The sequence below is a fragment of the Haemorhous mexicanus genome, chromosome 23 (assembly GCF_027477595.1).
Source record: "Haemorhous mexicanus isolate bHaeMex1 chromosome 23, bHaeMex1.pri, whole genome shotgun sequence".
NCBI classification, from domain to species: domain Eukaryota; kingdom Metazoa; phylum Chordata; class Aves; order Passeriformes; family Fringillidae; genus Haemorhous; species Haemorhous mexicanus.
Genome location: NC_082363.1, coordinates 4,218,785 through 4,231,123, shown reverse-complemented (window position 1 = coordinate 4,231,123; position 12,339 = coordinate 4,218,785). Strand labels below are relative to the sequence as shown.

At 43.7% G+C, this 12,339-nt stretch overlaps 1 protein-coding gene across 1 annotated transcript; it reads right to left on the bottom strand.

Annotated features, from left to right (window-relative positions):
• Positions 1–8,505: 8,505 nt before the first annotated feature.
• TNFRSF9 (TNF receptor superfamily member 9) lies at positions 8,506–12,339 on the bottom strand. Its single transcript, XM_059866773.1, has 7 exons — positions 11,859–12,339; positions 11,660–11,782; positions 11,300–11,437; positions 10,770–10,836; positions 10,533–10,669; positions 10,174–10,308; positions 8,506–8,811 (listed from the first exon to the last, which is right to left on the bottom strand). The coding sequence occupies exons 1-7, from the start codon at positions 11,956–11,958 to the stop codon at positions 8,687–8,689; spliced, it is 825 nt and encodes a 274-aa protein (XP_059722756.1). The 5' UTR covers positions 11,959–12,339; the 3' UTR covers positions 8,506–8,686.

Below are 12,339 nucleotides of genomic sequence, written 5' to 3'. Positions count from 1 at the left end.
AGGGAAGAAGTGCAGAAACAGTTAAGTAGCAAATTGCAAGAGGCAATAAGAGTCACCTTCCAGATTTCCCTGCCTGAGACTGCTTCATACTCTGTTAATTGCATGGTGCTCTGACTCATTAGTTTCTTACTACAAATCATTTAATTGGAAACTTAGTAATATTTTACTATCTGTTCATTGTTTTACTCTCTGCCCTGTTTCATTTTCTAAAAGAGCTAGAGGATAAGGACTTTAATCTACAGTGGTGATAGAACAAAACAGTTTTGTCAGAGGTGTCCTTGTGCTTTTTTAAAATTTTTATCTAGCTCTTCACATTTGTTGTACTCATGTTCTTCCTGTTTTTATCACAGAGGCTTAGGATTGCTTATCACTCCAATATCCATAGCTGATATCAGAGGACAAATTTCAGGTAGTTCAGTGTGTGGGCAGGAGCCACTGACTAATTAAGAGGAATGTTAATAATCATTGGCATTTAGCTGTCATCCACTTAGCGTAGGCAGAAAATGAATGGCACACAAAAGCAGACTTTAATTTTTTTACTTTGTTTTCTGGCTGCATAATCCCTTTAATCCTTTGCTATCAGAGTTTTTTGTTAATTAAATGGAATCTCTGCAGGCTCAGTGATTCACATTTCAGGGCAAATATGTGTATGTAACGGGGGAGGGTTGGCATGGGTCTCACTGGGCAACTTCAGGTTTAAAACTGTTCTTCCAAGGTTGTTTTGTAAATCAATGTGTCTTCCTTGGCAGTCAGACCTGTAGGACCTTCACTGCTTAAGAGCTGTTTTCCAGTTTAGCAAAGAATTCCTGCTGCAAGTGTTAACTGGTTTCCTTGTGATCACTGACTGATCTTGACTGGGGTAGAAAACTGTCCCTGGGAAAGGGAGTGACCCACAGGAGTAGGGATTAACAAAGGTGAAGGAAACAGATGGCAGATCTTTGTCTTTTGATGTGGCAAGTTGAATGTTTCTTGCTTTAATGAGATCAGAATCCTCTTCCCAATTCCCAGGGCATATTTATGATATAAGAAGGTTTTGAAGAGCAGTGAGTCTTTAGTAGGATACTCTTCTTGGACTCTTTAGTTGGATTCTCTTCTTGGACTCTTTAGTTGGATACTCTTATCCTTTTGCTATTTCTGTATCTTTTATGAGTCAGGATTGGTACTGACAGGACCAATTTACTGGGTTACTTCTGAGAAGAGTCTTCTACAGAGATTTGGAAACAAGGAAGATCCACCAGTGCTTGGAAGGGTTAGGAGCTGTATCACCATGAAAGGATATATCTGATAAGCTTGTTCTAGCACAGTCCTGTGTTTTCTCTTTATGCTCCTGCAGCCCCTGTCCTGTAATGTGCAGAAGAACTATGTTCTGGTGAAGGAGAAAAAATGCTGCAGTTGTTTGCAATGAACAACACTCCAACTACCTTTTAGATGTCTTTTATGATCTTAAAGGTCTTTTCCAACCTGAATGATTCAGTGGTTCCTGCTGATGACATCCATATCTCCACCAGTGCTTGTGACAGTCCTGCTTCCTTAAGCTGAAGAAGGTGGTAGGGAGATGTTACTGCCTCTATTCTTGGCCTTTTCAGCTGAGGAAGTGAGTTGATTTTACAAAGCCTAGACCATGTTGTATCCCATCCCAGTGCCCATGTAGCTTTCCTAAAAATCCTCTACAAGACAATCAGGATTTATGCTTGGAAAGAAATAATCCACTGCCAACCACCATATGTGGCAATGGGATAAAGCAGAAAGCCTCCAAAGCTACTTTCATTTAGTGCTTGTTTCTGCCACCATATTCATGTTTCATTTATTTGATGATCTCTTTATGTGTCCTTAGGAATGACTGGAAGAAGGTGCAGAAAGATAAATCAGGTCAGCTAACTAGTACTGCCACAGCTCAGTAAATCTTTTTGCTGTTCTGTGATTCCCTGAGGCACATTTAATCACTGTGGGAGAGCACGCAGGGCTTGTTACATGTTACAGCCTCCCTGTTCCCTGGGAGAAGCTTTCTGATCATAGCCCGCCCTGCTGAGGAGTGCACAGTGACAAGAGAATATGTCACTGTCATGTCCCCTGGGTTCCTGAGCACAGTGCCTGATCAGCTTCTCAAATCCTTTCACTCTCAAGCTGAAGAGGAGCAGCTTCCTTTTCTCTTGTGAGAACTCTCAAGTTGGATGGAACCATCAAGAATTTCCTGTGCTTGCACTTCTTCTCCAAGGTGATGCATGTGCTGAGGTGTGCTCAGCAAGTCAAACAGTTGCATTGTTAGAGATGCCTGTGACACTCATGGTGTGGATGGGGGTGTGGGATTTGGGATCTTTTTGCCCTTGTGATAAGATTGTAGCCTGATCTGACAGCTGCAGTGCTAACCTGCAATGTGCAGCTTCTCTGAAGTCAATGATGTATTTTTCCCACCACTCCTTTCTAATTCACTGTGTTCTCCATTCTAGTTTTTAAAAAAATAGATTATCCCTTAGATACTCCAGCAAACACTGGTTTGGGCATGTATGTACATCTACATTAGAATTGTGTTCTTTTTCAAAGTTGCTCTAAAGTTTGTGTGAAGGTGACTAAAAGCAGTGTGGTACCCTGTTTTTTTCTTGTTGTCTTTTTGCTTGCTTACAGGTCTTTTTAGTGTTCTCTTCAGGTTAAATGGTTTATGCTTGTTCTGAATGGACAGCAACAAAATATCAATGCTCTGAATACTAGGATTTTTAAAAATTATTTCTCAAGTCTATAGTATTGTAACTAAAGGTACAATGTCTCTTTTACCTCTCAACACACCTTCCTCTTTTTTTTTTTTCCACAAAATTTGGTTTGTTTTAAACCTCCTCAAGTGTTTGTATGCAGGAGAAAAATATGGTGAAGTAACCTAAGATTTGTTTTAAAACTGACTTAAATGGGTAACTTGGATATTTTATTTCAGTTTTGAGTGGCTTGTTTCAGTTTGGGTTATGCAAACTGAGAGTAGGTGTAACAGGTTTAAGGTACACTAAGTGATAAGTCACCCTTAAATTGAAGTAGGTGTCTGTGTGTGCAATTTTCCATTTGCTAAATCAAATAAAATTTGATTTATTTTCTTAAAGCAAATAGATTAGAACAGCAGAGCTCTTCCCTGGTTTCAGGATGTGTTCAGGTGTTTGTTAAAGTACAATCCCCTTTGATTCAGTATAGTCTGATGCTTGACCTGGCAGGCACCCAGGATCCAGAAGGTGAAAGGAAACACAGTAGGTGATATCACAGCAAACTTCTGCCAAATTGATGTTAGAGGGAAATTCCAGTTTTTGTTGCAGATTGTATTAAAATTTCTTATTACAGTGAGGGCAGGGACAGTATCCAACAGCTGTTATGCTCAGCTAACACAGAACCTGTGGGTGAAGCTCCTCTTACAGCCTCCCTGGATTAGGGAAGGTTTGTTCCCAGCTGAGAGAGGAGCTGAGGTGACATTTGGTTATTAAATAAAGCTTTGTGTCATTTTAAGAATGAAGCTTACCTTGGCTTTCAAACAGGTGACAAAAAGTCAGGTGGAGTGGCACAAGTTGCCTGTTGATATTTCCTGTGTGTCTTCTCCTTGGAGTGGAACATCTCCCACAAAGGTTTTTGCATCATCTGTGTTGGTATCAGAACAACTCCCAGAGAACACTGTACTTCTGTCCTGTGAAGGGTCTGATAGAAAGGCTGAAAATAAGGACTCATATTCTGCTTTAAAAAAATTATCTGAAGTGTACATGTGTTAGAGGAGCCCCTGCAGTCTCAGAGTCTCTACCATCCAGAAGCATTAGGCACAGAAACCCCTGTTTGTACAGGAGGTGAGAAACAGAAACCCTTTTGCTATGAACCTTTTACTTTCCTTAGCCACACAACTCTTGCAAGAAATTACAAAGCCAAGGGATGTGATGAACATGATTTTAATTACTATGCCAGGAAATGGTGCTGGTTCTGGAAGCAATAAAAAAGCAGCAGGCTCCTCTGCTTATACTTATCTTTAAAGACCCTTTTTCTCCTTCTTCCATGCCCTCAGAACTCTGCTGACATCACTTGGGCCTCTCTGCATGGTCTGGCTGAGAGGACACTTTCTGACTTCCAAGAAAAACAGATGGGAATTCAAGAAGCTTGCATCTGGCTGTTACCTCATGCTCGGCCACCTGGGCTGATGGAGAGTCATCAGCCATTCCCAGTTCCATTTTGCTTGCTATATAATAAATTAAATAACTTGCTATATAATAAATTAAATGACTGTCAAAAAAAGAGACATCCACAGAAAGCAGAGAGCACTTTAAACTCAGAATTACCATAGAATTACAGAGTGATTTGGGCTGGAAGGGACCTTCAAGATCATCTGGTTCTACTGCCCTGCCATGGGCAGGGATCTTACCAATAGATCAGGATGCCCCACATCCTGTCTAACCTTGAGCAATTCCAGGGATGGAGCAAACCCAGCTTCTCTGGGCAATGTGTCCCAGGGCCTCACCACTCTTTTAAGTAAAGAATTTCTTTCTTTTCTTCTTTAAAAGAATTCTTTTCTTTCTTAACACCTAATTGAAATTTCTTCTAGTTTAAATCCATTCCCCCTTGTTCTGTCACTGTCAGAGTACAAAGTCCCTCTCCCCCTTCTTTATAACTTCCCTTTAAGTACTGAAGGCTTCAGACTCCCTGGAGCTTGGAAGGACCTAAACTCCAAATAAACCACTCTTCTTTCCTCCCTTTCAGTAAAGGAGGGACAGTAAAGGAAATATTATGGTTTGAAATAGCAATGTCCTAACACCAGAAAGCAGTGGAACAACAATAATAACTGCTGTATTATAATAACAACAATAATAACTGCTGTGTATATATAATAGCAAAAATCTACAAAAGAGAAGGTGATTCACCCACGAAAGGGTGTTCACTATAGGGAACAAAAATCCGTGCTGGCAGATGCTTCCTGTTGATCCTGCCTTTGTCCTGACCATTCCTCTGTCCTGCTCTGTGTAGTATTTGGGAAACAAAGGCAATGTGGGGAGGAGAGCTCCCATGGTGGATGTCCCCCCCAGCCTGACAACAACAAAAAGCAGAGCCAAACAACCCCCAGAAGCTCCATTGCTCAAATCAGAGCTGGGTAGTCCCTTCACTGAGCTTGGTTTTTCTGCAGGTGCTTGTGCTGCCACTTCTCCACTCTTGGAGGGGAAAAAATGTCCCTGCTGGGTGCTGACCTGGTGCCACCTGGCCCTGCTGGCTCAGCAGCACCTCGGAGCTGTCCCTTCAGTGTCAGCTCAGGGAAAATGGGAGGGGGAAACAGCAGAGGAACTGAGGTCCCCAGAGCTGGCTGGGGACAGTCCCTCTGCTCTGGCCAGTGGGCCAAGGTGCTGAACTTCCAGTTCCAGCCCCCCAGCTGTTCTTGCCTGAAAAACCCCAGCCCAGTGTGATGTGTGTGGAGAATAAACACACATATGGTCACCCCATAGAGTGCTAAACTCCACCTCCCTTCCTGTAACCATGGCAACTCACAACAACCTGTTCTTCAGGTGCTGAACAACCTGAGTGTTCCATAAAAGCTCCCTGAGAAGCCAAGATGCACATGGACTCTCAACCATTTGTCATTGCCAAAAAATACTTCTTTTTCACAGCTCTTCTTATGAATTATGGACAGCCAGGCTTTAACTGCTTCCTTCTGCTTTAATTACCAATAATAAAATATACAGTGCAGTTTTTTCCCATTCACCCTTCCTAGGTAAGAGATCTTTTACAGTGTTCCACATGCAGGCAGGAAGGCTGCTATTCTCTGTGTTAAAAAACAGACAAATTCAGCCACAAATTCTCTTCAGTAGAAATGTAATTTAATCTTACTACATAGCACTTTGTCAAAACAAAGAACAAAGTATTTTAAAACATTGCATACTGACACCATTTCTGCTTCTGTGGTTTGCATAGTAGCCCCTTGTCATAATATGTGCCTTTGGCTGAAGTTTTACTGCCTGCTATGGACTTCTTTTAGAAGACAAAAGGATAACTTAAAAAGGAAAAAGAGGAAGGTACAAGTATGTCTCTTTTGAGCAGATGTGAGCTTCCTAACACTTAATGAACTTCCTAAACTTAATTGATGAATCTGCTTGCTGCATTTTCACAGCATGCTGCCAGAACTGGTTTTACAGCTGTCTGCTACAAGCATGACAAAAAGGAAGATTTAAGCATGTTTTTTAGAACTTTTTTGTTAAATATGTGTTTATGAGGGGTCTAGAATGGGAGCAAGCTTCTAATACATTTGTTCTAAATGATCACAGTGAAGGTAAATGACACACCACACAAGAATGGATGATGTTCAAGGAAGTGCATGATTCTATGGCTGTAATTTGAATTTTTTATAGACAGCCACAATTCCTAGAATTTGAATATGGTATTTATCTGAAAATGGCTAAACACTCCAACTATCTTGGTATTTGTAGTGGTGCTCTTGTTATCAACTGGAATGTCCTGCTTGGGTGCTTGGTTGCAAAATACATGAATCCACCTGTATTTATTTTCAGTTCTCTGAGGACCACACAAAATACAGCTCTGCTGCCAAAGTTTCTGGGGAGTGAGCAGTCACTGCACACTGTGAAGTGCTCTTTCTTTTGCAATTGTAATTGATCTTTCCTTTGCAATTGTACCACAATTTATTTCACTTTCCAAAATATGGTATCTTCCAGCCTTTCTCTGGTTCTTATTTATAAATGGGTTTGCTTTTAAGTGTATTTGAAGTATTTCCCAGGAGTACAAATTAGCCAATCTCTTGTGCTGCTTCTGTGGGCAGGTGATGTGCATCGCTGTGAAATGGAAGTGTATCATCTGCACACATTTGACAACAGATGTGTCTGCCAACAAAATCTGTTTATCATTAATTCAGGCCTCAGACTCTCAAATGACAGAAGTCACAGGTAAGATTATCCACGCATTTATTTGATTGAAAGGAAGGTTGTTTCTAACATTTTATTCAGAATGTACTTTCTTTTGTGAATGACTATTTCCTGAAACAGTCCAGAACTCCAGTTTTAGTGGAAATGTGTCCTCACTGGTCACTAAGCAGATTTATTTCTGCTTCGAGTATGGTATGGACAAGGAGAATATGGGGTTTGTGCTTTGTTTGAAACATTTCAAAATATATTTCAAAATATATGCAGAATTTACTAGCAGCATGTAAAACTCCAGTTGTTACCTCTTTTTTTCCCAAGGAGAAAACACCAGATGTTTTCAGTTACAGGATGTGTACATTAATTCTCTACCTTATGTTTGGGCTAGAAATTAATGACAAGCAAAAAATATTCTTTTTATCTTGTTCTAAGATATGGTCAATGGTGCAAAGGTCACTCTTTGATTTATAAATAGATAGCTTTATAAATAGTTTGGTGGCTTTTCATGGGTCCTTCTCATGCCTCCAAGTTTGTGATTTTGACGTAATGGTTGAAAGTACCAATAGAGAGAAGACTTGAGCTAGGGATAAAAAAAGAAGCTTCACAATTCAGGCTTTTTATGGCACTTATTCTCTCACTACATAAAACTTACTATTTTATATTTATTTGTACGTAAGTTTATCAAAATGTGTAAGTGTGGCTTGGTGAAAATAATCTGCTGTTGTAACCTGCTGAATGAAGAGATGGCTTGTCATTGTTCCAATGCAAAATAGTTTTCTCTTGCATTGAAATCAGAGAGGGGAAAATCACCTTTTACCCACATGCTGGTGGGTTTTCATTCTATTTTCTGAATAACATTTACTGAAGTAATAAAATATGTGAGGTTTGTAAATGGTTAAAAACAGTGTTGCAAATGTCTTGACTCAAACATGTATTTTCTTTTTTTCTCAAGACCAAAGTTAACAGTATTTGATCAGAGAGACAGATACAGTGTCTGATGCTAAAATCTTTCCAACCTCAGTTACAAAATTAGTACCACAAAGATCTCACACTTACAGCTGCAATGTACATAAAGTTTACGTCACCCAAAAGATCAAAGCTGAATGATGTAGGGCTGAAGGTGCTGCAGTCCAGCTGCAAAGTAACAGCTATTTCTAAGTTCAAGTCAACCACAGCTTCTCTCAGTGTTTCCACTGCCTCCCTCAAGCCAATACAACAGCAGATGCTGCTGAGGAGCACTTTGCAGCTCAAGATTTTCATGGCTTCTTTTCCCCTGCATGTAAGGCCTGGATCTGTTTCCAAGGGTGATGGGATCAAATGAGCTCCATCTGCATTTGCACACAAACCCCAGGACTGCTGGGTTTGAGCCAGACTTTGGGAGGAGCTTTGGCTCCAGACTCAGGAGGATGGTTGGCAGTAAGTGACTGTGAGTGTCACCAGCGACTCTACAATGTGCTCTCCTTTTTAGCTTCAAATGCTTTTGGAATGCATGTAAATTATGGCTCAGATAACATTATTGAGGGACCAGAAAACTATTCTGCACTTCTGTTAGAGCTTTTAAATGCAGTATTTCTTTCTACATGTAAATCAAGAACCACTTCTCAGAAATATCCTTACGCATAGAGGAAGAAAATCAGCAAACTGTTTTGGAGAGTTTTTTATTATTTTTTTAAGAAATATTAAAAAAGTACCTTTTCCCCAGTGGCTGGGCTATTTACTGCTCTAACACTCAGGTGCTGACACCTGCTCTATTTACATAAACAGGTTTTTGTTCTGTGTTCAAAAAGAAAATTCAAACGTGGCTGACTTGGACAGTTCAATTTCTAGTTCACCAGAAGATCTCTCAATTCAGTGGATTTGCCAGGATTCTGATATTCACCTTGTTCTTCCTCAGGGAAGTGGCAGCTGCAGGCATCATCTTCCTGAACTGACTGTTCAGGTGTGTGCACTGGAGAAAAAGAACAGATTCACAGAATCCATTAGGTTGGAAAAGACCTCTGAGACCATTTAGTCCAGCCTTTGACCATCCATGCTGTAAACCAGACCAGAGCTGAGTGCCATGTCCAGTTGTTTCTTGAACACCTCCAGGGACAGTGACTCCATCACCTCCTGGGCAGCCCATTCCAATCTTTAACAACCCTTTTTGGGAAGAAATTCCCCCTCATCTCCAACCTGAACCTCCCCTGGTGTAGCTTAAGGCTGTGTCCTCTTGTCCTGTCACTGGGAGAAAAGACTGATCCCCATCTGGCTACAGTCACATTTCAGGGAATGATGGAAGGCAGGGTCTCCCCTGATCCTTCTTTTCCCTTGACTAAACAACCTCAGTTCCCTCAGCCTTCTAGATTCCTCCCCAGCTTTATTACCCTTCTCTGGACTCACTCCAGCACCTCAATGTTTCTTGAAGTGAAGGACCCAGAACTGGACAAATATCCCCTTTCTCTTTCATTTATTCAGCCATCTTATTTCACCATCCCTCAGTCACAAATGCAAGATGTCAGGAAGAAAAAAAATCTTCCAAGTTATTCTATAATCTGAAATTATTCCTTTACAGCATGTGTATCTGATAAAACTAATTTATCACACTTTGTTTTCCCTGATTCAGCAGGGCCTCTGGTGCTCTGTTTGTCATGGCAATGAAAGGAAGACCAGCTTGAGGGAAATAGATTTTTGGACTGCTATGGTCTTCTGTATTGAGTTACACTAGAAGATTCAGACCTTATCTTAGAACAGGGGAAAATAAGAGAAAGGGAGAGAGAACTCCCCAAAAACTGAACAAACCAACTATAAATGACATTGAATGGAATCAGCTTCATCTTTGTGCTGAACTCGTGTGCTTGCCCAGGATTTATGAGCTCTCAGAGGGCAGTGCTGGATTCAGGCTGACTCTGCAGCTGTGTAGCAGCACACCCTGACTGATGTCCCCTCTCCTTCAGCAGCCAGAGCTCCAAGACAGTCACTGCAGGCCCTGTGTCCTCCCTGGAGCAGAGAGAACTCCAAAGGGTTACTGCCACGCAGGCCAGGGATGATGCTTGGAAGTCATAAACTGAACTGACCTTTAACTGGAGCAGCTGAGTTTTTTCATCTATCACAAATAGTCCACTTATAAGGATAAGCATGCACTTGACCTAACACCCAAATTTTTATTGCTTTCTGCAATAAAAATTCCAAAACTGTTTCCCTTTCACTTGCTTCTGACTTACAAGGCCAAAAAAACCAAAGCTGTTGCAACTACCTTTGTAAGGTACTTAACCTGGATTCCTGACTTCTGTCTAGCTTCAAAAAGAAAAATTGAAGAGCATTTTTCTCTTACTTTTCTTGAAGACAGCATGTAGTTTCTTTTTCTGCCAGACACTGAAGCAGATGCACAAAGGCAGCAGAAACACTAAGCACGACAGCCCAGCCACAGCGAGAGAAATCCTGATGGTGTCTGTCTGAACATCCTTCCCTAGGAAACAAACAACATTCTCTAAGAATATTAACAGAACAAAATTCTACTGCCCTTGAATTAGCTGAAAACTTTGTCTCCCATTCTGCTCCTGGATCAGTCTGCAACACTGGAAATGCATAGAAGAAAGGACTTTTGCTTTAAATGGAAGGTGAATGTGCTACAGTATGTTTAAGTAGGTCATAATTCTTTACCTCCATAAGCAATATTACACAATGACTCACCTGGCACAGTGATAGAAAATGGAATGTCCAGAGATGTTGTAGGTAGAGTAGTGACTAAAGTGGAATTAACTGAAGCATGTTTGCAAATGACATCTTTTGCTGGAGTTCCAGGCACCAGGATTTGGTTTCCAGAGCACCTGAAGGACATTTACAGCAAAATGGGGAAAAGAAAAAAAATTCTTAAATTCCAGCCGAGTGTACTAGCAGTAGCATTTTAACTTTTTTTAGTTTACTTACGTTGTCCAGTTTTTACAGGAGCCACTGGGCTGATCGTTAAAGGTTCCATAGCGGCAAGTCTGGCAACCTTCAACAAACAAGGACAGGTAAAATTGTACAAGGTAACATTTAAAATGCAACATATGAAACATTATTTTTGCCTGCTTGTACAATGTCAGAATTACTACTTCATAAGCTGCTCTGAGTATGCAAGGTAAGTCTTTCCCTGTCAGCCACAGACCAGTAGTACTTAGCTAAAAAAACCAGTTGATTTGGCACAAGATGCCACAAACCATGCCTAACTCCAGAGTTCTGTTTCCCTCATGCTGGCAGCCAAAGAGCTGCCATGCAAAGGGAACTAACTGGTACAGGATTTGAACTGCACTAGGGCTCAGTGTGGTGGGTTTGTCTCGTCCTGAGCTTACTCCACACACCACGCAAAGAGTTTAGCGGCAGTGGCAGCTTTTATCTTGCGAGGTCCTTCCTCTATCTGCTTCTGTCTGGTGCAGGAAGCAGAGCGGCTTTCAGCTGCTGGGGAAAGGTGATCCTACCGTTCCTGGTGCTCTCCTGGCCCACGCCACAACTTCGGGCGCAGTAGGTGCAGCCATCGCCGCCGCAGCGATAGCCCTCCTTGCACGTGCATTCAGCATCACTTGTTGAGGAACAATTTTTCAAATACCGAAACAGTCCTGCAAGGGGAAAACCAGTTTTAGCTTACAGCATGCCCAGCGTGGTGCAGCAAATGCTGCACCTTTGCTCTCACAAGAACCAGGCTGGCGGCTTCAGCGAGAAGCCCCGCAGGCACGCAGCGTTTTTTGGCCAGAGGCGCGTCCCCCGCCGAGCAGGTGCCAGCCCGGGGACGTCGTTGCCACGGGAGGTCACAGCAGGGCTGGTGGCGTCGCCGCCGGTACCTTCGCACTGCCGACACATTCTGCAGCCGCCGCCTCCCGCCGCGCTGGAGAAGGTGTCGGCCGGGCAGGGCTGGCACGACGCGCCCGCTCCTCGTCCGCAGTCGGCGCTCGCTACGAACGTACCTGCGGGGCGAGACACGGCGGTCACCGCGGGCCGGGACACGGCGGCCACCGCGGGTCGCCCCGGCACGGCCCTTACCCGCCGGGCAGTCAGCGCCGCACGGCAACGCAGCCGCGGGTCCCGGGCTCAGCGCCAGCGCCAGCAGCGCCGCGGGCAGCAGCGCCCGGCCCGGAGCCATGGGTCGGAGCGGGGCGGCGCGGCCGGCGGGACTGCGCGCGGGACACCCGGCACGGGCCCTTAGCCACCGCCCCCGGGGGGTCTGGCTGCGTCATCCCGGGGGCGGCGGGGAAACCCCGGCCCGGCGGGACTTTCCGGACCCTCCCAGAGGCGCGACCCCTCAGCTGTGCCGGGCAGCGCCCGCAGAGCTCTCTCAGCGATGCCGGTCAGCGGTCGCCCTTTTCACCACTGGGGCTTCCCGGTGAGTGCGGCGTGGAATCCCCAGGAGGTGGAAGGCGAGAGGCGGGGCCGGCAGGCCGCAGCCGTGCCGGGGATGCTAAAAGCACATGGGCACCACGGGGACACGCAGGCAGCGGCGGAGCGCCGCGCCCCGGCCGGGAGC